The sequence below is a fragment of the Protopterus annectens genome, chromosome 13.part0, assembly GCF_019279795.1.
Source record: "Protopterus annectens isolate FY-2018-M chromosome 13.part0, PAN1.0, whole genome shotgun sequence".
Classification (NCBI taxonomy): Eukaryota; Metazoa; Chordata; order Ceratodontiformes; family Protopteridae; genus Protopterus; species Protopterus annectens.
In genome coordinates, this window is record NC_056747.1 from 1,173,952,563 (window position 1) to 1,173,978,856 (window position 26,294).

Genomic DNA, 26,294 nt, shown 5'->3' on the forward strand with positions numbered 1-26,294 from the left:
GTGTCAGGTATGCTTTGGGATATGGTTGGTGGGTATGAGGGGGGGAGTCGAAGTTTGCACTGAATCTGTCAGCTAGCAGGTTGGCAATATCTTCTGGCATAGTATGAGTAATCCCATCTACAACCACTTTGGCGCATAGCTGGGCATTCTGTTTTAGTTTTCGGACATAGTTAAAGAATGCCTTATGATTAGCCTTGGCTAGGGATGCAATTTTAGTTTTGTAATTTGCTTTAGGAGACTTTACAAGATTTCTGATTTTCTTGTTTTGATTTAGGAGGGAACTGTTCCTCTGTAGAGTGGTATCCCTCTTGCATTTAAACAGCAGTGTCTTCCTCTTGTTATATAACCTATGTATATTTGAAGTCCACAACAGTAGCTTGTTTTTATGGGAAGACCTGGTTTTGGTCTGGTGAGGTACAGCAGAGTTTATGCAGTTGATTAAGTATTTGTACAGGGCATTTGTGTACACTTCTGTATTGTTGACTGTGATTGCGGGTGGTATGAAGATTTTTATGCCATTGCTTAGTAGGCTGCAGTTAAAGTTTTCTATCATTTTTGTTCCTGTGTGGGTGTCAGTTCCAGTAATTACTTCAAACGAGACTGATTTGTGGTCTGACCTAACCAGGCATGACGAATGGGGAAGTATAGTGACCTCCCCATGCTGGTGAGTACTGTGTCCAGAACATTAGAACCCCTAGTGGGGGTGGAGTCTGTCTTTTCCAGAGCATTTGTGTTAACAAAGTCCAGCAGCCTCTGGGCAAGCATGTTTTTGTTTGTGTATGTCCCCCAGTCTTATGGAGGGATAGTTGAAATCTCCCATCACTAAGGTACTGGGGTGTATAGTGAGGGATTCCAGTAAATCAAGGCAGACAGTGTGCTTATCCTGATTCATGGTGGAGTATCTATAGCTAGCAATGACGTGGTATGGTGCTTTCTCAAACTACTCCATGTCCAATTAACTATTGGGAGAGTTGCTGTTTGACCATTCTCAAAGTGTATTTGGTTTTAATAAAGATGTATACACCTCCACCTTTGGTTCCTTCATGCTCATTTTGAGGTCTGAACGTGTGGAAAGCATTGTAGAATTGCATGGCTGGGGTGCTGTCAGCAGCCTTGAACCATGTCTTAGTAACTGCACAAATGTCAGCATCCTCCAAGGTGAGGAGTGCTTCAAGGGACTGCAGTTTTGTGTTTAAACTCCAAGCATTAAGCAGCATGATCCTGAGTTTGTCTCAATTAGGTATTCTTATGTTGAGAAATTTGTTGTTTTGACGTTGCCTGAAAAAGGCACTATGAGGGAGGCAATGTCCTTTGCCAGTATCTGAAAGCCTTGAGAAGGCAGGTGAAGACCATCTCTAGCAAAGCATCAGGTCTCTCTAGCATATCCTCCCAGGCTGACAGATACTGGATCCCCTCAAGATCACATTAAATACAGGCAATCCAGGAACGAAACCAAAAAATCAATTTTACAAGACAAAAAACAATACTACTGTAATTTACAGACAGTAAATCAAAATAACCCTCAGAAGTTTTGGGCAGGTTTAAATAATCTACTACATCGTGGACAAACTTCAACCCCAATCCCTGCTACTACTATTGATAAAACCCCTGAAGATGTTTCTGATAGTTTTAACCAATTCTTTACTGAGACAATTCAAGCCCTAGCTAGCCAACTACCTCCTAGCTCCCCTGGTCCTGAAAGTAGCACCCCTAGAAACCTACTTGCGTTCAGCTTCCAACCAGTCGCCACTTCACTTATCCGTACCTTGATCAAAAAATTAAAACCCACTACACTTTCTGCTGATCAACTCCCTGCCGAGTACCTACAAAAATCAGCTGATGCTATCTATTGCTTACCCCGTCTCAATACTAATCAATCTAACCATAGCAGAAGCTAAAATTCCCACCATCTGGAAAATATCCTATGTAATCCCACTTCACAAAGGAGGCAGCTCTACTGAATTCTCCAATTATAGGCCAATAGCTATACTCTCTCCACTTGCAAAGATTATGGAAAAATGTATTTATAGACAACTCATGCACCACCTAATCCAAAATCGCCTTGGCAGACACTCAGCATGGCTTCCATCCTCATCACAGCACTACTTCAGCCCTCCTAGCCTTTACTAACACCATAAACCATAATCGCAACAATAATTGTATATCCTCAGCCCTCTTTTTGGATCTTTCCAAGGCATTCGATATGGTTGATCACCAACTTTTAATCCACACCCTGCAAACTTTCTGTCTAGATACTGGAGCCCTCCAATGGTTTCAATCCTACCTGAATGGTCGACAGCAGGCTGTCCTCTGGCAGAACAAACTCTCTAACCTTCTACCTAACACCCTCGGAGTACCACAAGGCGCTATACTAGGGCCCTTGCTGTTCTCCATCTTCATTAACGACCTTTATACTGTCATCCCAAAAGTCAGCTGTATCCAATATGCTGATGACTCTACTCTGATTTGCTCAGCCACATCTCCAGTAGAGTTATGGTCAGCTACCCAGACCACCTTTAATACAATAGAAAACTGGCTTTCTGAACATCGTCTGATCCTAAATCCCAAAAAAACTAAAATGCTGTTATTTTCACCAACACGGAGGTCTACCGCTTTCACCTTTACCATAAAATCAAATGATGGCTCAATAATCTCCCCTGACCCATCTACAAAACTATTAGGTGTCATCATAGACAATAATCTCAAATTTGACCTACATGTTAACCAAACTATCAAAACCATCAATAAAAAACTAGGGTCACTTTACAGAATAAAAGCCTTCCTAACCCCTCCAGCTAAAATTGCCATAGCTCGCTCTCACCTTCTTTCAACCCTTCTGTATGCATCCCCTCTACTCTCGAATTTGAACAAGACTGTCCTTAACAAACTCTCAATTTGCTACAACCACATTGCCAGGTTTGCTACTGGGCTGCCTTTTAGGACACATCATTGCATCAGTCTAAATCAGCTTGGTTGGCTTGAACTACCCAGCCTAATCCAGTATAACCAACTGATTATGGCCTATAAAATCCTCTATAATCCGGACAATACTCCTGCACTTAAAAATATTATCACCCGCTATAACAATCCTAGACCGTTTTGATCCTCTAACAAACTACTAATTCAGACTAGCAAAATTAATAACACAGCCGGTGATTCTCTCTTTGCAAACTCTGCAAGTAGATCCTGGAACTCTCTTCCAGCTGATATTACCTGACTTTCCACCTTAGGTCAATTTAAAACTAGACTCAAAACAACATTTGTCACTTAACTGGCTATGTCAATGTATCAAGCCTGGCTAACTCTTTCTAGAATGTGTAAAAATCTGTTAACCAGTTTACTGTGTAATTTAATTTAATCCTGATTTGTGCTCAGGATTAACTGTAACCTGTGGAACTTGTTTAACTTGCTTACTTATGTAATCTCTGTAAATAGTCTGTTTGTAATATGTAGTGCTGGTATTATGTAATGCTGTATCTGCTTACCCTTGGAGCTTTTCTCCCCGGGCCTCCGCTGAAAATGGACATGCATCCAGTCGGACTATCCCGGTCAACAAATGTAAAATGAAAATAAATAAATAAAAAAAATTTTCCTAGTGGATACCTTGGATTTTAGTGAAGATGCACTCTAGACCTCTATCTAAAGTTTACAAATGTTGAGCAGCTCCAGTAAACTAAACGTAAGGCTTATATACAGCTAAATTTAAACAGTTTTAATACAACTATGAATGGGAAAGCCCCAAACTGAGCCTTTCTCCAGCAATCCCCAACTCATATGGGTACTATGTTGCACACATGTCCTTCTGTTCACATGCTGCATTATTTATCACATATGCGAGTTCGCTTCCAGCTAACTCGTACATCCAGCCACTATACAAAAGACTAAATGCTGCTGTTAGGTACGTGCGATGCCGCACATCCTCTCTTGTACATTGTTCATAAAGGGGCATCGGGTATACAGCAGACGTCAGCACGCACCAACCTCAGAACTTTTCTGCCACCTGTCCAGTCCCCTGCTCCAGTTGTTCACTCCCCAGATTAGTGTTGAACAGTGGTTTAGATAAGTACCCTGTTGGGTTTTTATCTTTCTGTTTCTTTTTATTTGCTGCTGCTCTGTTTGGTGATTTCATGTCAGCTAGGAAGGGCAAATGTCAGTGTGGAAGGCAGATTCCACATAAAGAAGTCCACAACCTTTGTTTGTTCTGTCTAGAGCCGTCTAGCTTTGTTTAAATTGTACTTAGAGAACCAGCATCTTTAGCGCTTAGCATAGGAGATGAAGGTGACGTCAGGTCCTTCAGATGAACCCCAAACTAAAAAGACCAAGAAATCGCAGCCTGATCTACTAGCTGCGCCCTCTCTCTCTGGCGTCCCTCCCAAGGCCGATGTAGGCCTGTAGGTCGTTCCAGAGTCGGTGGATGTCCCTTCGGTGGGTACCACTAGAGAAGCCCCAAAGGAGTCTACCAGCACATTCAAGAGGGAAGTGCAGGCATCTGATTCAGGTGAAAAGAGGTAACCAAGGCTCGTTATTTACAAGGGTCCTCTGGGCATCACTCAAATCATTGTGCATGAGGATGTGCTTACTGACATAGTCGAATGTAAGCCGACATTGGGTCCTTCCACATTCCATCACATGGAAACTCCCAGAAAGAAAAAAGTGAAGACTAAACATTTGGCTCCTGCTTCATCAGAACACCCCCTTGACAGGCTGGCATTTTCCCAAAGCCTTTTAAGTGCCTTCATGGCCCTGCGCCAGTCCTTGCCTTCCTCTGTCCCCTTGCAGTCCTTTTCTCCCTCCACTGCATTCAAAAGAACAGCTGCACATTCCTCCTCTGATGAGGAGGAATCCTCTATTGTTGACTCATTGACCTGTTCCACCCAGATAGCTTCACCCCTAGGGTATGCCTCCCCAAAGGAGGAATCCAGTGGTACAGATTCCCCTGGGGAAGGATATCTCCTTTGGAAAAACTATACAAAAATGAAATACTTTTTCAAATGGGACTTCTGCCAAGTCTCAGATATTCAAAAGAAGTATTATGATGTCTTGCAGATGGATTCTCCATCACCATTTGCTATTCCCTCAGTCCTGCCTGCGTTCCTGGATGCATTTACTGCTGCTTCCAAGTGTCCAGATGCGCAATCCCTGCTCTGAAATGCCTAGAGAGGTTCTGTAAGGTACCTGATGATGTGAAGTTCCTGTCTAAAGCTCCGTCTGCAGACCCAGCTACTATTTCCATCTCACTTGACAAGACATTCAAGTTATTGCCCTCTACTTCCTTACTGACCTCTGATAAAGAGAGCAAAGTTATGGAGAGACTGAGGAAGAAGGTTTACTCCTTTGTTACCCCGGCCTTCAGGGCAGTTAATTACCAGACTCACATGACCAAATGCACTCTGGGTCTCCTTGCTGATGCAGGGAAACTCTTTTCTGAGCGTCCAGATTCTCCTACCAAGGCAATACTGGCTGCTGTTTTTAACTCCTCTGCACAGGTTGTGAGGCATTCCATCAAGTGCAGTTGTGATGCTGCAGATGCCTCTGCTGGAGCTGCGGCCCCGGGTCAGTTTTAAGGAGAGATTCTTGGCTCCGGTTGCAACCCCTTCCTGATGACTTTTAAGGCCAAACTCATGGATGCCCCTCTGGATACTAAAACTTTGGTAGCTCGGCTTGCAGAACTGCTCAAATCTTTGCAAGAGAAAGGTAAGAAGCTGCAGGATCTGATGCATATATTGGTTTCTCCTGTTCCCAGTTTCCAAGGGAACTGTCCTACAAAGATGGCCATTATTAGGAAACCTGTCTTGCCCCATTCTTCAAAAACCAAAAGGGGGACCTAGGAAACGAGCTTCTTCCAAATCTACCTCATCCACTGCTGTTCAGAAACGGTCCTTTCAGTCCTAGTCTAATCCTGGTAGCCTAGGGCTACCTGCTTCCAAGGCCATCCACTCCTCTGTCCCTTCGTCTTTCTCTCTCATGCGAGTTGGAATCGTATCACTGAGGACTCTTGGATTTTCTCCATTATCCAGAGAGGATGTTTCATGGTTTGGGAAACTTATCCCTCCTACAGAGGCATCCCACAACCACCAAAGGACCAAATGGCCCTCTTCCCTCAGATAACTTCAGATTTTCTTTCTCAGAGAACTATTAGAGGTCCCTTCTGCTTAACAAGGGAAAGGTTTCTAATCCAGGATGTTTTTGGTTCCAAGGAAGAATGGCCTCTGGAGACCCATTCTGGATCTTTTCCACCTAAACACCTTTCTGAAAGTCCCATCCTTTCTGATGTTGACTTTGCCCTCTCTTCTTCCTGTAATTCTTCCCCAAGCTTTCATGGTGTCATTGGACAACAAAGGCTCTTATCTTCACACCCCCATCCACCCTCATTTCAGGAAGTTTCTACATTTTTCTGTTGCTTCCTCTCATTTTCAATTCTGTGCTTTGCCCTTTGGTCTCTCTGCGGCACCAAGGATCTTCACAAAATGCTTGGCTCCTGTCATAGCATTTTGCAGGCTACAGGGAATTCAGATTTTCCCTTATTTAGATGATCTCTTTATCCAAGCCCAATCACCAGACCTACTTCAGGAGTCTCTTTCCTTCACCACTTCCCTTCTAGGGAGTCTAGGCTTCACTATAAACTCTCAGAAGTCCTCTCTGACCCCTTCACAAGACCACATTTTTCTGGGTTGCAGGATCAAAACAAACAAGATGCTAGCTTCTCTACTCATGGAAAATGTGCTATTCCTCACCTCTTACTTCCAGAGCATTTTTATCCCTCCCCACTATGACTACCAGGGACTTCCTATGCCTTCTGGGGTTCATGGCATGTATTATCCCCATGCTCTCCTGGGCCAAACTTTACATGAGAAAAATTCAATGGTTTGTAAAGACTCCTGGGATGCAGCACTCCCACCCCCCTGGATTTCATGATTCCACTCCTACCATGCATAAAAAAGGAGTTGGATTGGTGGATACTTAAGGTAACCAGAATCACTGGTCTTCCCATACAGCCCCCCTCCCTTCCCCTAGAGTTATTCATGGACACTTCAGACACAGGCTAGGGCACTTCAGAGTCAAATCTCCCTTCAAGCAATTTACCTCCACTTGGCTCACAATGTGGTGGCAGACACATTAAGCAGGTCCATGGCCAAGTTACACGAATGGATGTTACACTGAGATATGTTTCTGGACCTGATCCATCGTTGGGGTACACCTCAGGTAGACCTCTTTGCTTACCCCATGAGCAGACAACTTCCAAAATTTTGCACCGGGGTTCCACACCCCTTGGCATGAAAGGTGAACAGACACACTATAATTTTCTTGGAAGGGGATGTTTCTGTATGCATCCCCCCTTACCTCTCCTACAAAAGGTCCTACTGAAGATTCAGCAGGATCAACCAAAAATTTTGGCTCCCTTTTGGCCAAGGCAGCACTGGTTTCCCATTTTCCTGCACCTAGCCAGGAGCAGTCAAGTTACCCCACAGGATGGATCTGCTCACACAGGACAAGGGAACTCTGATACATCCACAGCTGTCAACTCTGAACCTGGCTCTGTGGGTTTTAGGATTTTGATTCCCTTTAGACATTTTCAGAGGATATACTTTAAGTTCTGCAGGAGGCCAGAAAACCCACTACTAGGAAATCTTGTGTTTCCAAATGGAGAAGGTTTTCCATCTGGTGTCGCAAGGAGGATCTACAGCCACTGTTGGTGGATGTCCCAGTAGTTTTGTCTTGTCTGTGTGAACTGATGAAAGGTGGTCTGTCCTACTCTTCGGTGAAGGCTCCCCTTTCAACTATCTCAGCCTGTTTGCCTATGTCCCCCCTCTAGCCTCAAGGTTAGAGGTGAAACTTTTCCTGAAGGTGTCCATATTAGAACTCCAAGGAAATCGGTTTCTCATCCTCGGGATTTCAGCTTTGTGTTAGAGAAGCTTATGTTGGCACATTTTGAGCCAGCAAGCTCCTCTTCCCTGCAATATTGCACATGGAAAACAGCTTTACTCGTGGCCATTACATCTACTAGAAGGGTTTATGAGCTGCAAGCTTTGATATCTAATCCTTCCTTCACAGTTTTCCACAGGGACATGGTTTCCTTGCATACCAACCCTTCCTTTATGCCCAAGGTGGTCAATGAGTTATCCCTTAACCAGTCTACCAATCTTACCACCTCTTTTCCTTCCCCTCAATCTAAAAGTGAGAGTATCCTGCACTCTTTGGATGTGCACAGGCAACTTGGGTACTACCTGGATAAAACTAAACCTGTCTGAAAATCTGAATGCTTGTTTGTGTGCTACCACCCAAGGGCCCTGGGTTAGCCGGTTTCCAAGCAAACCATTTCTTCTTGGATTTCTTAAAGCGATATCTGTCTGTTACTCAGCCAATGGTAAGAGCCATTCTTCTCCAGTGAGGGCACACTCCAATAGAGCAGTTTCTTCTTTTGAGGCCTTCCTTAAAGGCTTGGACACTTGCTCTGTTCTGGAGGTATCTACGTGGTCCTCTGTTCTTACCTTCACCAAACATTATAAACTAGATGTCATCTCCAAATCCAGGGCTGCTTTTGCTAGGGCTGTTCTACGTGGTTTTGTAGAAAAAGCTTCTGCTCCTCCTCCTCCTCCAGCTTTCCCAAGCATGAACTTTGGCATCCTCCCATTTGTGATGAACACTGCAGCATATGAACAGAAGGACGTAGAATAGTTGTGTGAAATCTTACCATAATCATAGATGTTCTTCTCTTCTATATGCTGTAGTATTGCTAATCCCCCCATGCATTCCCCCTGATGCTTACCTGTCGTTCCTGGTGACATTTTTTTCACCTAGGCTCAGGCTGGTGCTTGGCGGCATTCAGTTATGAGGTTGGTGCGTGCCGATGTCCACTTTATACCCGATGTCCCTTTATGACCAATGTTCGAGTGAGGATGTGTGGCATCACACGTACCTTTCAATAGCATGTAGTCTTTTGTATACTGGCCGGATGTACAAGTTCGCTGGAGGTGAACTCCCATATGTGATGAATACTGCAGCATACAGAAGAGAAGGACATCTAAGTTTATGGTAAAATTTTACACAACTATTCTTTCTGTCACAAGGGTGCAGGGAGGCCTGCTTAATGTAAGATGTCTGGTTTAAGAGCAGCAGGTCTGAATCTAGCCTGTGCTGTGAAGGGCAAGGAAACACAATTTCTAGATGGGAAAGAGTAATGGAGAGTCACTTAAAGGTCAAAGTGAGAGTGTTAAGTAGTATAGTGTTCAATGACTTCCAATGGTACCACCCTCTGCAAATACTGGCAGCTCTTCGAGCAGCTGTGAAGAGTGGATGACTATGGAGAGGGTTTCCTGTAGTGGATTTTAAACTGGAGAGATTTCCTTGTATGCAGGCACGAGGAAGCAAGTTTGCACTCCTCAGGCCAATCAGATAAAAGCACAGTAAGCTATCAACTAGTAGTTCCCACCTTGGATGGGTTGAATTTAGCGCTCTGTTCCCATCAGAGTGCAAAATGACCGTCCCAATGTAAAACAAACTGGCTTTTAGCTCAAGTGCAGTAACAAATGCTTTAGAACAGAAGTAAAAGAAGTAAGAATTCTGGCAGTATCAGGAATCTCTGCAAATAAGTTCACCAACCTTCAGAAATGTTCACAACATGCAAAAACTTTGCAAAACTTAGAAATATTTTGTCAGACTTAGAATAGCTTTTGCAGAATACTGTTAAAATAACCCAAGTGCAGTACAGTAACAAACAGATGGAGGTTTTTAACAAGTGCACGCTGAAAAACAGTGATAACCAAATAAATAACTGCAGCACAGAAGTGTTAAATAGCAATGAAACAACAGAGCAGAACAAGTGCAGAAAACTATATTTGTATCAGCTTTGTAGGCTCATATGACTTTAGAAGCAGTCACAGGTGTCCAAGCCTGGCACAAGGAAGCTCAGAATAAAAGAGCACAATGTTACAAAAACTAATTATTTTATACCAGCAAGATGAGAGACTTTTCTGAAGTTAAACCCTCAGGCCAATCAGATAAAAACACCATATCTTATGGCAGCTGATTGATTTCTAGTCGTGTAGAAGTGTATATGGTTGAGGTATAAATAATCTGACAGAGGTATAGGCAGCACTATGCAAATGCATGTCTAAGGCCTTTCACATATTGGCTGTGTAAAGTTAACCACTACAGTATTTGCTTGAGTTGAGAAATAGTACCACCTTATTTTACTTTTATATCTTATGTGTGTGTGAGCATGTACATGTTAGTATCCTACTGCAGACATTAATTTGTCCCCATCCCCTGAGATCTTAATCAGGAAGGAAAGGGAAGAGCTGAGGTTCATGGCTGCCACCCTGCAAATGTAGTAGCTTTTTTTGATGCACCCAGCAACCCCTCTCTGTCTTGGCTGAGAAACGCACTGCATTACTTTGTGTTTGTGTGAGTGCATGTTTTCACAGACCCTCTATGCTTGGAGTGTCAAAGTAGTCTTTGGCAGGTTCAAGAACGTGTGCTGTGCACATATAAAGTGGCATTTCTGGACTTTCTTTCTAATGACAGTCAGTGGAAAGATAAAGAATGCTAGACCATGGGCATTTGCAGTTTGTTGTTACTATGTATGCATGTATACCAGATGCTTCCCAGTATAAACATATCCCTGATCAGCAGTTTATGAAAACTGTATTTTTTCCTAGTACCATTTGTAATGGGGGTAGCTGCGCTCTTAATACCCACTGTCAGGCCCACCCTTACAAATAGCATCACAGTAAATACATTTTGAATGGTTTTGTACAAAACAAAATGTCCTGCCATCACTCAGAAATTCCTTGTCATACTGCCAGGTAGTGAACAAGCATACATTAGAGTGCAGCGTGATACAGCATTATTCAGGAGTGCCAGCAGTTCTGCAGCAGGACAGTCCCACCTAAGTCAAGTGAGCCATCACTGGCTGTTCACTCCTGTCTCTCCCCACCTGGGTGCCACAAAGTGTACTACTTGAACAAGGTCATTAGGAGAACAGTTAAGGCCAGAATCTTTGTGATAGAGCAAGCCCTCCTTCCTAAGTTTTAACTCGGGGGAAACTGTCAAACTTTGTCTTATAAAAAGAGCAAAAATATGTCTAATAGGAGAACAGCTCTTCTGTACAGATTCATTCTGAATGAAGTGCACAGAAATAAGTTTTCTTTATGTCCGTAACAAGATTTTGAGTATGAATTGTTGAATCTTGAACATGTCAGCGAAACCACGAAACACATCTTGAGCTGCTCTTTAAAGAAACATCTGTAATTATAAATGTCCTTATATTCGCTGTTGCAGTATTCATTACTTGTGGGATTCCCTGCCATGGGATGCCCTGACATCGACCAGTGTACCAAAGCCTTATGTTGCTATAAGGTATGCTGCATATCACCCGTATGCTCCTTGTGTAGCATAAGGCATAAAGGTGACATTCGGAAGTACCATCCTCAGAACTTCTTTGACGCCAGTCCAAATGCATCTCCAGATCATCATCTGAATGCCTAATGTCATTTTTCGGGGTTTCTCAAGGTATTAACAGACAATACCACAGTGATGTAGTATATAAGCAAACAGGGAGGAACAAGATTTTAATCTTCTTTGCCGTTTGGCACTTCTGGTATGGGATCTTGCTGTCAAGTATCAAGTGTCTCAGGCTGTTTATATCCCTTCAGATCAGAACATTGTGTCAGACACTCTGAAGAAGTCCTTATCTCAATCCCATGAGTGGATGCTTCACAGGGATGCATTTCTGGACATTGTCCACTAGTGGGGCACTCCTCAAGCAGATCTATTTATCCTCCTCTTTGAACAGACAACTTCCTCTGTTTTGTGCCAGAGTCCCAGGTCGCCTGGTTTGGAAGGTGGACACCCTCACTTGTCCTTGGAAGTCCTTGTTTCTTTATGCATTTACTACCCTTCCTCTCATTCCAAAAATCCTGTTCAGGGTTCAGCAGGATGCTCCCAAAATCTTGTTGGTAACTTCCTTTTGTCCACAACAACACTGGTTCTCACTACGTCTGCATCTAGGCAAGGGCAATCATCACAAGTTACCTTACATGGTGCATCTGCTCACACAAGACAAAGGATATCTCTTCCACCCCCACCTGTCCATGCTTCAACTGTGACACTGTGAGTGATAGGATATTGATTCCTCATAATCACCTTTTTTTGAGGACATCCTGATGGTCCTGCAGGAGGCTGGAAAACCTACTACTAGGAAATCCTACCTATCCAAATGGAAGAGGGTTTTCTCATTGCTGTCTTTCTCCTAACCTGGACCCACTTTTTGTGGATGTTCTTTGGTTCTGTCTTATTTGTGTGAGTTCACTTCTGGTTTGGCCTATTCTTCTATTAAGGCCCACTTATCAGCTATCTCTGTCTGCCTTTATCTCTTCTGTCGCTTCTAGATTTGAGGCTAAACGATTTCTTAAAGATGTTCTTAATATTAGACCTCCTGGGAAGCCTGTTCCTCCTCCCTAGGATCTTAATTTTGTTTTGGAGAAGCTGACTCAGGCTCCTTTTGAGCCTGCTGCCTCAGCTTCCTTATAACATTGTTCTTGGAAGACAGTCCTTTTGTTAGCTTTTACCTCTTGACAGATGGGTGTGTGAGTTGCAAGCCCTTATAGCTTGTCCTTGTTTGATATTTCATAAGGACAGGGTGTCCTTGCGTACTAATCCTCTTTTGAGTTGTCACTTATCAGTCTATTCATTTGCCTACTTTTCCCCTCTCTGTAATCTGATAGTAAGAGGATGCTGCATACTTTGGAAATGCATAGACAATTAAGATTTTATTTGGATAAGACTACAGCGGTTAGAAAATCTGATCAGTTTGTTTCTCTTCATCCTGGGTCTTTAGGATTAGCTGTATCCAGCAAACTATTTCTTCTTGGATTTCAAAGGCTATTTCTTTTTGTTATACTTTTCATGGTAAGAACCTTCCTTCTTCTGTAAAGGCTCATTCTACTAAAGCTGTGGCTTCTTCTTCTGCTTTTTTCAAGGGGTTGGATACTAATTTGTTCTTGAAGCAGCTACCTGGACTTCTGTTCATACTTTTACCGAGCACTAGGAGTTGGATGGCATTTCTAGCTAGGGCTGGTTTTGCTAGGGACATTCTTCATGACTTCTTAGAGGGCTCGACTGCTTCTTCCTCCTCCCAAGTTTCTTCCTGAGCTTTGGCACTCTCCCAAACTTGATGAATACTACAGTGGTGAATGTGAGGACATAGTACAGTTGTGTAAAATCTTGCTATAACAACAGATGTCCTTGCCTTCATTGCTGCAGTATGCTCTCCCTCCCTCCTTCCAGGAAGGAAAAGGACTACGGAGCTGTACTGGTCACCTCCTGAGTTTCCTTAGTCTGCTTATACTACTAGGACAGTCAGTTCTGAGGATGGTATGTTCAGGCATTTCCTTTCTGCATACGCTATGCCAGGAGTGTACGGGTGACATTGAGCGTACCTTAAAGCAACAGTAGGCTTTGGGCTACAGCAGGAAATCCCACAAGTAATGAATACTGCAGCAGTGAAGGCAAGGACATCTACTGTTATGGTAAGATTTTACACAACTGTGCTATTTTTGTTCTGTTTCCATGCAGATGAAGATCTTGAAATTGAACTTGTAGAAGAGGAGCCACCATTCCTGAGAGGGCACACCAAGCAGAGTATGGACATGAGTCCTGTCAAAATAGTAAAGGTAATGCATGTTTCTGCAGCTGTGCTAATCATTCAGAGAATAAACCCATTAGACCTGTATACACTGTTAACCTGTGGTTAGGTGTAAAGACTTTACTTTCTGTTTTATCCTACAAAGTAGTTATTTTTTTGCATATGTAAGCTGTAAACAGGTATATGTATGTGTGTATCTCTTTTTATTCCCAGAGCTCGCAATGTAATGAAAGATTGTGGGCTGTTTGAGACATTCTTTGTTCTTCTTTGACACTTTTGGAAGGCTTATAGCTTTTAGACCTACTTCTTGTACTTGAGTCACAAATGTATGACAGTGTTCGACATCCTCTATAAAAATAAACATATAAAGCTGCCCTTGTTTTGTAGAAAGGTTATCAGCCTTACCACCAGCTGAGTTGCAAGAAGTAATACGGTGCATCTCTGCTAATGTTACTTAGCAAATGAGTTATTAACTGAATTTTCTTTTTGAAACTGCAAAGATTATGTAACATCTGATGTATTGTTTTAATTTCCACATTTCCTTTGCTACATTCCTCTTCGAATAGAGATAAAAATTGAGTGACTGACTAGAGACCTTTTAGTTTGACTTCTGTTCTGGGCAAATATTTAAAATCATACTCTCGTGTGTGCCAGTTGTGTTGTTTGAGAATTCTGGTCTTATCTAGCTTGTATTCAGATATTCAGGACTTTCCAAAGTAATTTCCTCAGCTTTTGCATTAATGTAATTGATGGATTGGGTCTTCGTTTGGAAATTATTCTGCTGAACTTCTGTTAAAGACTTTTGATGCTGCTCCTCACAGTGGAACTCTTAGGGGCTTAGTAATCTGGGAAATGACATTCCTTGTTTTTAACTGGCTAAAGAAATGACTTAAATGATGGGAGCTGAGAATATTAATATTAAGAACAAATGTTCCACTCATTGTCTCCTTATCTGTCATCCTTCAAGGATCATTGTTGAGCCTGTTACTCTTTAGTAATTTATTTGCCTCACTAGTTGTCAAAGTGCTTAGTGTACCAGTTTTTATATACATCATTTTTATTGATAAAATTAAGCAGTATCAGTACATAGAGGGAACCAATGAGTATTAATGTTAACAGATCCTCTCAATAGACAAGTTTCATGTATCTGTGTGCATAAAGGTATACCATAAAATTATAGAACTTCAGCTTGTAGATTGGAAGACTCTCTCACTAGTCTGGTGTTGCTGGGACTGGTCATGGAGCTTGAGGGCATTCTGGGGGCTCGGCTGTCTCAGCCTCTGTCCGGTATGTTTTTTTTATTTAATGCTCTACCCAGTTTTTCCTTTCCCCACTCCCCCATGCTCACTAGTGCATCTGAGGGCAACTGCCCTCTTTAGATCACATCTTGTCTTAAGGAGCATCACCAACAAGTGCCACCCCCCCCCAGGATGGGCACACCTGTAGCTCCCTGCTGCTGCATCAGTCAGCCAAGCTGCTAATCAGACATGGATTGGCTAGGTCGTAGTTAAGGCGTTGTCTGTCACCAGAGTGGTCAGCTTGTATAGTTTTTGTTGCTCTTGCCCTCTAAAACATGCCATTTAATCAGTGTTCATAACAGTCCTGTATAAATCTTCACTCCTGTGTGAGGAAGATGCATCTGATGTCCTTCAAGAATGCAGCTGCAGTCATAACATGTGGGTTGTCCTGCCTCAGGCAGCCCTCGGTCGGCCGGATTCCAAAGTCTGGGTCCGACGTCGGCTGATGTCGCATTTCTCTCCGACATCAGAGCGGCTGGAGTACATAAGCATCAGCCAACGCCATTTTCTTCAGTCTTTCTTGCCGCGCGGTGCCCGAAGCAGAAGCAGTTCGCAAGTGCCGGTCGGTCAGCTCCTGTATTCTTCGATACCGAAGTCATCAAAAAAGCTTAGTACCCCGTTGGGGACCTTTTCTTGCCTCAGCTGATGTCAGAAATAACTGAAAAAGTTAACAATTGTCTTTCTTGTGGTAAACAAATACCTCATAAGGATTTCCACTCTTACTGTCTTCCTTGCCTGGGCCCAGACCACGACGTCTCGGCCTGTGTAGCCTGTGCTCGCTTCAACAAGCGCACTCTCAGGCGCCGGGCGGATTTCGCTGAAGACTTTTTTGCCGATAAATTTGCTTACACCATGCCGTCGAATGTTCTGACATCGCAAACTCCCAAAAAGCGTAAAGACCGGGACCGACATCCTCGGCCCGCGTCTACCACCGACTCCACGCCAAAACCTAGCGAGTGCTCCGGTTCCCTCTGAGACGGTCTCTCCACCGCTCCGAACCGAAGACACCGTGACACCGACTCCGATTCCGGACATCACTCCGACGCCAGTTATCGATTTTCCTCCGGATACCGAAACCGAGGAAATGCCCGAGACCATTGCTGTAGACAAGGTCACTCCTGCACGTGGAGCTGCCAGGCCTCCTATGGCCATGTCTATTAAGGCCTACACTAGGGCTAAGGCAGCCAGCAAAACAAAGCATATTACTTCTAAATCCTTACCTCAGCCTACTCCAGAGACACAAATTATGTCCATGGCTGCTGATTTAATTTCCATGATTAGAGGTTCACAGGCCCATCCTGAGAGAGGATCCCAGCCTCCTTCTGATAAAAGGCCCAGGGTTGAACCCCCTGAACCTATTCCTTCAGATCAAGACTCTGAGGGCTCTGTCCACTCTGATAGCCAGGAAGAGCTCTTCCAGACCTATGAGGACTCGGATGCAGAAGATTCCATCCCCTCGGCCTCCCCTCCTGAGGATATTTCTTTTGGGGAAGTTCTGCACACCATGAGGGAACATTTCAAGTGGCAAGGTCAGGAATATTCTGATTCTAGGAAACGCCTGAGGACTTTCCTTAAGAAGCCCCAGCACAGGCCCTTAGCTATTCCTCCTGTACTTGATGTTCTGGATGATCTATATGCTGACTCTAGTGCTACCCCTGATTCTCTTCCTCCTGCTCCAGCCAAGCCAGACAGGTATTACAGGGTCCCAGAAACTCATTCCCATTTATTCAGGGCCCATTCTGCTGATTTGGAAACTATTTCACAGGGGCCTAAAGGAGTTTCAGCCTCCACCTCTAAAAATCCATTGCCCTCCAACAGGGAGGCCAGGTCATTAGAGAGATGGGGTAAAAAGGTTTACACATCCACTACCTTATCTATGAGAGCTTTAAATTGCCTTTTTCATATGTTACAATACCAGGATTACCTTTTAGAAGATTTACGAAAAACTTTAGCCACTCCTGATCCTTTAGACAGGAAGACTTTTCAGGAAGCTGTACTTAACACTCAGCAAGTAAGCAATCACTTCCTGCAGTGTGGATATGATGCACTGGAAGCTTCATGTAGGGCAGCTATGACAGGGGCAGTCATTCATAGACATGCTTGGTTAAAAGATCAACCTCTACCAGATCATGTAAAAGCAAAACTTCTGGATGCACCTTTGGAAAAGAACAAGCTTTTTGGTGCGAATGCTAAGGATGTGTTAAAGACCATCGAAGAAAAAGCAAAATCAGTTCAGACGGTGAAAGATTTCCTCCAAGTTCAACCCCCCCCCCAGATTCAGTAGGAATTGGCCTTCTAAAAACTGGTCCTTTCCTAATACAGAAAAGTTTCAAAGGGGTAAGAACAGACGTGGCCGAGGAAGAGGCCAATACAGAGGCCCTTACAGGGGACAACAATGGCAGCCAGGAAACCAAAGAAGTGACGCAGGGGTTTCACCTGCCCCACAACCACAATCTCAATGACTTTCCTCTACTACCGCCTACCAGGGAACAAATAGAAGCTCCCTTGGGCGGGAAATTATCTCTGTTTGCAGAAAATTGGCACAGACTGACAAAGGACAAATGGATTTTGGACATTATAGACCGAGGGTACAGGTTTCATTTTCATACCTTGCCAAGAAAACAAGGCATGCCAAACCTACTACAAAACCAGAGGGCAGAGGCTATCAAGCAAATCACTCTGCTGACTCGGATGAAAGCAATAGAAAGAGTTCCACAACAAGAACAAGACCAGGGGTTTTACTCAAGACTGTTCCTTGTTTCAAGAAAAGAATCTCAATGGAGACCAATACTGGACTTGTCCGCATTAAACACCTTTCTCATAGTACCAAAGTTCAAAATGCTGACTCTACAGCAACTCCTTCCCATGCTGGGCAAGGGGTCTTGGCTGATTACTCTGGACCTCAAGGAGGCATACCTGCATGTCCCTATCAGACACAGCTGCAGAAGATACCTCAGACTTCTTGCAGGACCAGAGCATTATCAGTTCTCAGCATTACCATTTGGCTTATCTACTGCGCCCAGAGTATTCACAAAATGCCTGGCTTCAGTAATTGCTCATTGCAGGCTCCAGGGGATACAAATTTACCCGTACCTGGGCGATTGCCTCATACAAGCGGACGACAAGTTGATGTTGACAAAAAACCTGGATTATGTCATACGATTACTTCAAGCTCTGGGATACACAGTCAACTTTCAAAAGTCAAGACTGCAGCCATCCCGGCAAATAATCTTCTTAGGAGCCAAACTAGACACAGCCTCTCAGATGGCTTACCTGACAGAAGACAAGCAAGAGAAGTTAACTCATTACTTCAAAGGTTTAGCAAAACTCACCCAGATGACTGCAAGGAGATTCCTACAGGCCCTGGGTTACATGGCATCCTGCATTCTCCTGGTTCCGTTAGCAAGACTACACATGAGAAAGCTTCAATGGTACCTAAAAAGCATTTGGTCTCAACACAGCAACAACTTGGAGACAATCATACCGCCATTCCATGCCTACAAAACGAATTCCTATGGTGGGCCTCGTGAGCCAGGCAAACACAGGTATGTCATTCAAAACCACAGATAAGACAGGCCATGACCACAGACACCTCGGACCTTGAATGGGGAGCAGACATGGAAGGCAGGTGTATACAAGGACAATGGTCTCCAAAGGAAACACATCTGCATATAAACCAAAAGGAAATGCTGGCAGTAATGCATGCCATCGAGGCTTTTCAACACCAACTCCAGCAAGGCCATTTACTGATACGGACAGACAACACCACTGTGATGTGGTACATAAACAAGCAAGGGGCACCCACTCTTACCCCTTTGCAGACTGACAATGCATCTTTGGGAGAAATCACTGAGTCTAAACATCCAGTTACAATCCCAGTTTGTTCCAGGAAAAGACAATGTGTTGGCGGACAGCTTAAGCAGGAATTTCACAGATCCACACGAGTGGAGGTTACATCCGAAGGCCTTCAGACAACTCACTTCGACATGGGGCAAGCCAGAAGTGGACCTATTTGCCTCTCATCTCAACCATCTTCTACCAAAATTCTGCACAAGGACATACCATCCAAAAGCTTGGAAAATAGATGCCCTCTCATTCAACTGGAACTCACTAACAATCTATGCATTCCCACCTCTGCCACTGATGACCTCAGTATTACTAAAGATCAAAGCAGAGAGACCCAAGGGAATCATAATAGCTCCGAACTGGCCAAGACAACACTGGTACCCACTACTACGGAGCATATGTCACACCAGGAGTTGGGCCCTTCCCCAATGGCCTCTACTTCTGACTCAACACAACTTCGAAACAGTGCATCCAAATCTACAGACACTGCAGCTAACAGCCTGGAAGATCCCATAAATAACTTCAGCCTATCTCTCTCCAAGGAAGTCCAGCGGACACTAACAGAGGCTCGAAGACCATCCACCAGAAAGGTTTACTTAGCAAAGTGGAAAAGATTCAGCAATTGGAATACCAGCAAGGGACATGATGCATCATTTTTGAACATCCCACTCATCTTGGAATATTTGGCAGATATGTTAAAGAACGGCCTCTCATATTCTTCCATAAAGATACATGCATCTGCTATTTCAGCTAGATACAACACTGATCCTCCTGTTTTTTCACACCCTTTACTAAGGCAATTCCTCAGGGGAATCAAGAACATTAAGCCACCAAGAAAGGCCCCAGTGCCAGCCTGGGACCTCAATTTTGTCCTAGAAAACTGACTCTACCTCCATTTGAGCCAGCAGCTTCAGTTGACTTGCAATTTCTCTCTTGGAAGACAGCTTTCCTGTTGGCAGTTACATCAGCAAGAAGGGTTTCGGAGCTACAGGCCCTAATGGCAATACCACCCTTTATTATTTTTCACAGAGACAGGGTTTCATTAAGGACCAACCCTACTTTCATGCCAAAGGTGGTATCTAGGGTTTCTTTAAATCAAGCAATTCATCTGCCTGCTTTCTTCCCCAATCCTGAGAACAAGGGGAGAGACTGTTGTATACCTTGGACATTCACAGACAACTTCACTACCTGGACAGAACCAAGGCCAGTAGGAAGTCTGAACAACTTTTGTAGCTTACGCCCCTGCAGTCCAAGGAAAAGCAATTTCAAAACAGACTATTTCAAAATGGATTGGACATTGCATCAGATTCTGTTATTCCTTTCATGGAAAGACTGTTCCAGCCAATGTCAGACCACATTCCACCAGAGCTACAGCCACCTCTACAGCATTCTTAAGAGGGGTGCCTACTAAGGACATTCTAGAAGCTGCTACATGGAGCTCCGTGCATACATTCTCCAAACACTACAATCTCCCTCTATACTCCAGATCCAGAGCAGGCTTTGCTTCGGCAGTCCTGCAGGGTTTGATTGCCACACCATCTTTTTCGTAGAGCATTCCTCCTCCCCCAGCTAAGCTATGGTATTCTACCCACATGTTATGACTGCAGTTGCATTCTTGAAGGACATAGTACAGTTTTGTACCTACCATAAATGTAGATGTCCGATAGATATGCAACTGCAGTCGGATTTTCCTACCCCTCTATGCCTAGGGTCCACTCCTATCCCTGTTTCTCTTAGCTGGGGATATCTGTTATGGTGTATTTGTTTTATTGCTCATTTATTTGTTTGGAATCCTGTTTTTGTCTTCCAATTTGATTACAGCCTTCCTTGGAGGGCACCTGGCATCTGGGGCAAGAAACACTGAAGAAAATGGCGTCGGCTGATGCTTATGTACTCCAGCCGCTCTAACGTCGGAGAGAAATGCGACATCAGCTGACGTCGGACCCAGACTTTGGAATCCGGCCGACCGAGGGCTGCCTGAGGCAGGGCAACCCACATGATGTCCTTCAAGGATGCATCTGCAGTCCTAACATATGGGTTGTCCTGCCTCAGGCAGCCCTTCGGTCGGCCGGATTCCAAAGTCTGGGTCTGGCCTCGGCTGATGTCGCACTTCACCCGACGTCATTGCTGCTGTGAATCGGGTATAAAGGCATCAGCCGACGCCATTTTCCTCAGTCTTTCTTGCCGCGCAGTGCCCGAAGCAGAAGCTGTTCACAAGTGCCGGTCGGTCAGATCCAGAGATTTCTGCTACCGAAGACTTCTAAAATGCTAAGTACCCCGTTGGGGACTCTTTCTTGCCTCAGCCGATGTCAGAAAAAGTAAATAATTGTTTAACTTGTGGGAAACAAATACCTCATAAGGATTTCCACTCATACTGCCTTCCTTGCTTAGGCCCAGACCACGACGTATCAGCTTGTCTAGCCTGTGCTTCCTTTAACCGACGGACACTTAGACGTCGGTCGGAGTTTGCAGAGGAGTTTTTTGGTCCCGCTTTTGCTTACAAAATGCCGTCGGAGACTCCGACTTCGCAATTAGCTAAAAAGCGTAAGGAAAAGGACCGACACTCGCGGTCCGCGGTTTCGGCCAAAACCACGGTTAAGCCAACCACGAGTGTCTCGGTTTCGGCTGAAACCGAGTCAACGGTTCTTCCTTCGGCCGAAAGCTTGCTTCCGATAGCCGAGGCCTCACACAGCATGGCTGAATCCGCTACTGAAATTACCCCTGCTGTAGCAGGCACCCAGGATTTATTAGATACTATTCCTTTAGACATATCTACTCCTGCACGTGGTGCTGCTAGGCCCCCTGCATCTATGTCTATCAAGGCTATTTCTAGGGCTAAATCAGCTAAATCTTCTAAGGCCTTGCCTGCTAAAACCCCCTCACACAGGCCTACCTCCAGTTCCCAAATGCTCAGCTTGGCTGAGGATCTCATTTCTTTGATCAGGGGATCCCAACCTCACCCAGACAGGGCCTCTCAACCCCCTCCAGAAAAGAGGCCTAGAGCAGAGCCCCCGGATCCTGTTTCTACAGACTATTCCTCGGATGATTCAGAAAACTCAGGTCCTCCAGAAGGCCCATATTCTCCTTATGAGGATTCTGATGCAGAAGACTCCATTCCTTCTGCCTCTCCTCCTGAGGAATTTTCGTTTGGGGAAACCTTACATGCTATGAGAGAGCATTTTCAATGGCAGGGCCAGGATTTTTCAGATTCAAGGAAAAGGCTAAGGACCTTTTTACATTTACCACAGCATAGGCCTTTAGCCATTCCTCCAGTACTTACAGTTGTTTATGCTTATAATGATGCCTGTATTGCCCCTGACTCTCTTCCCCCGGCCCCTGCCAAGCCCGACAGATATTACAGGGTCCCGGACACACACTTTCACTTGTATAAGGCTCCTATTGCAGATCCTGAAACCATTTCACAGGGCCCCAAAGCTGTAGCAGCTGCCTCTGCCAAAACCCTCCCTCTGAAAGAGAATCTAGAGCATTAGAGAGATGGGGTAAAAAAGTTTATACTTCTGCTACTCTTTCGGCTAGGGCCTTAAACTGTCAATTCCACATGATTCAGTATCAGGAATTTTTGTTAGACCAGCTAAATAAAAAGCTGTCCTCTCCTGAACCTATAGACCGTAAGTCCCTTCAGAATTTGGTACATAACACTCAGCAGGTCAGTAATCATTCCTTAAAATGCGGCTATGATGCACTGGAGGCTTCCTTTAGAGCAGCTATGACTGGAACAGTGATTAGAAGGCATGCCTGGTTAAAAGAACAATCCTTACCAGACCATGTAAAGTCAAAGCTTCTAGATGCTCCCATGGAGAAACAAAGTTTGTTTGGATCCCCTGCACAGCAAGTACTAAAGAAGGTGGAAGAAAAAGCAAAATCTGTCCAAACAGTCAAGGATTTCTTACAGGTCCAGCCTCCGAGGTTCAGTAGAAATTGGCCTTCGAAGAATTGGTCCTTTCCAGACACCTCCAGAGCACACAGAGGCAGAAATAGGCGCCCAAGAGGCAGAGGTCAATCCAGAGGTGCCTACAGGGGACGTCAGTGGCAGCCTAAGTACTGCCACAGATTCAGCTACGACCATTCCCACAGGGCAGACACAATGACTTGACTCTGATACCGCCTACCAGGGAACAACTGCAAGCACCCTTAGGCAGAAAGCTTGACTTATTTTCCGTAAACTGGCATTACATTACAGGAGACAAATGGATTTTACAGACAATAGACAAAGGCTACAGGTTTCACTTCCACACTCTACCAAAAAAGAGAGGAATGCCAAACCTACCACCAAACCAAAAAACAAACGCTCTAGCACAAATCCACCACCTACTAAGGATGAGAGCTATAGAAAAGGTACCGCCTATGGAACAAGGGCAAGGATTTTACTCCAGACTTTTCCTGGTACCAAGGAAAGAAAACCAATGGAGACCTATTCTCGACCTGTCCGCTCTGAACACATATCTCATTTTTCCAAAATTGTAAACAGCGTAATCCAAAATGAGTAGATACGATCTGAAAGCACCACCAGTACACAACTGCAGAAGTTACCAGCGTCTCAAATAAAGTTTTCTAGACAGATTGCTGCTGTTTTAAGCAACCAGCGGAATCCACAACCAGAAAAGTTTTTCAAAATTATTGACAAAATAATCCAGGTTAGCGCTAACGCGTGTGCTTCCGCAGAACGATTCTGAGGAAGCACACGCGTTAGTGTGTGAAAGCGCTTAACCTGGATTATTTTGTGTCAATAAATTTTGAAAAACTTTTTCTGGTTGTGGATTCCGTGACCGCTGGTTGCTTAAAACAGCAGCAATCTGTCTAAGAAAACTTTTATTTGAGACGCTGTGGTAACTTCTGCAGTTTTGTGTACTGGTGGTGCTTTGGCAGATCGTATTCCCTACTCATTTTGGCGTATAGCATGGATTACGCCGTTTACATATTTCTTGGAAGTTACGCTAATTTTTCCAAAATTCAAAATGCTGACCCTACAGCAACTTCTTCCCATGCTGGGCAAGGAGTCTTGGCTGGTGACTCTAGATCTCAAGGAGGCATACCTGCACGTCCCTATACGACCAGATTGCAGAAGATACCTCAGATTTCTTGCAGGATCAGAGCATTATCAATTCTCAGCATTGCCCTTTGGCTTATCTACTGCGCCCAGAGTATTCACGAAATGCCTGGCATCAGTAATTGCTCATTGCAGGCTTCAGGGAATTCAGATTTATCCATACCTGGACGACTGCCTAATACAAGCGGACAACAAGACCAAATTAACAAAAGATTTGGAAAAGGTTATACAATTACTGCAAGCCCTGGGATACACAGTCAGCATGAAAAAGTCAAGGCTGGTACCATCCCAAAGGATAACATTCTTGGGTGCAGAACTGGACACATCAAATCAAATGGCATTTCTCACAGCAGAAAAGCAAAAGCAACTGCCACTCTATTTCATGGCATTAACAAAGCAGAACCAGCTTACAGCAAGGAAAGTCCTGCAAGCCCTGGGTTACATGGCATCCTGCATAATATTGATTCCACATGCTGGGCTACATATGAGGAAGTTGCAATGGTACCTAAGGAATGTATGGTCTCAACACAAGCACAGTCTAGAAGCCCAGATTCCAATAATTCCATGCCTGAAACAAGAATTCCTGTGGTGGGCTCAGGCCTGTCAGGTGAACAGAGGTCTGCCCTTCCACAAACCTCACCCAAGCCAGACTATCACCACGGACGCCTCAGACCTAGGCTGGGGGGCACACATGGTGGACAAGACCAGCTGAACCTACATATAAATCAAAAAGAGATGCTGGCAGTGAAACAGGCACTTCAGACATTCAGTCCTTTTCTTCACCAGGGTCATTTGCTGATAAGGATGGACAACACCACAGTCATGTGGTATATCAACAAACAGGGAGGCACACACTCGTATCCTCTATGCCGGATGGCAATGGACCTGTGGAATGTGGCCCTGAAACACAACATTCAACTACAGGCCAAATTTGTGCCAGGAAAAGAAAATACACTAGCAGACACCTCAAGCAGAACTACCACGGATGCCCACGAATGGATGCTGCATCCAGACATCTTCAAAACCATTACAAAGAAATGGGGACTACCAGAAATAGACCTGTTCGCATCCCCACACAACCACCAATTGAGGAAATTCTGCACAAGGACATACCACCCACTTGCTTGGAAGGTGGACTCCCTATCCTTCAGTTGGGAAAACCTGACAGCATATGCATTCCCACCTCTTCCTTTGATGTACAAAGTGCTACTGAAGATCAAAGAAGATCACCCAAGGATCATCCTGATAGCTCCAGACTGGCCGAGGCAGCATTGGTACCCGCTACTGAGGAGTATGTCTCGGACACACGCATGGCCTCTACCTCTAGTTCCTTTACTGCTAACACAGAACAACTACAAGATCCTACATCCAAACAGCTAGCTGCTTGGAATATTACATAAAGCAAAATAAACCAGACTTATCTCAGAGGGTTAAAGACATTATCCTGGAGGCTCGCAGACCCTCCACAAGGAAGACTTATTCAGCCAAATGGAAAAGATACCTCATTTGGAGTGCAGCAAAAGGAGAAAATGTATCATTAGCGAACATAGCTAACATCCTGGAATACTTAGCAGAACTTTTCCACAATGGCCTGTCTTACTCCTCCATTAAGATTCATGCATCAGCAATTTCAGCAGAATACAACATGGATCCTCCAGTCTTCTCTCATCCTCTACTCGGGCAGTTTCTGAGAGGAATTAAAAATGTAAAGCCTCCAAGGACGCCACCTTTGCCTACATGGGACCTTAACTTTGTGCTGGAAAAGTTAACACTTCCCCCTTTCGAACCAGCAGCAACAGCAGAATTACAGTTCTTATCTTGGAAAACTGCTTTCCTGCTTGCAATCACTTCAGCAAGAAGGGTTTCTGAATTACAGGCATTAATGGCAGTACAGCCCTTCCTTATCTTCCATCAGGATAGAGTGTCCTTGAGAACTAATCCTACTTTTATGCCAAAAGTAGTCTCCAGGGTATCATTGAACCAAGCAATACACCTACCAACATTCTTCCCCAACCCACAGAACAGGGGGGAAAGACTACTACATACATTGGATGTGCACAGGCAATTGCGCTACTATCTGGACAGAACCAAGACCAACAGAAAAACTGATCAGCTTCTGGTAGCATATGCAACAGGAATGGAAGGAAAAGCAATTTCAAAACAGACAATCTCAAAATGGATAGGAAATTGCATTAGATTTTGTTACTCTTCATGGAAAGACAACTCCAGAAAACATCAGACCTCACTCCACAAGAGCTGCAGCCACTACTACAGCTTTCCTACGAGGAGTGGCTACCAAAGACATTTTAGAAGCTGCTACTTGGAGCTCCGTGCATACATTTGCCAAGCATTATAATCTACCTTTATACTCCAGATCCCGAGCAGGTTTTGCAACTGCTGTTTTGCAGGGGATCTTAACTACACCATAATCATCTTA

At 44.3% G+C, this 26,294-nt stretch overlaps 1 protein-coding gene across 1 annotated transcript in view; it reads left to right on the forward strand.

Annotated features, from left to right (window-relative positions):
* DHX8 (DEAH-box helicase 8) overlaps positions 1–26,294 on the forward strand; it is a 959,075-nt gene that overhangs the window by 356,645 nt on the left and 576,136 nt on the right. Inside the window, exon 10 of the mRNA XM_044055176.1 lies at positions 13,576–13,673. Coding sequence (XP_043911111.1) covers positions 13,576–13,673 — 98 coding nt within the window. The remainder of the gene's footprint in view (positions 1–13,575; positions 13,674–26,294) is intronic.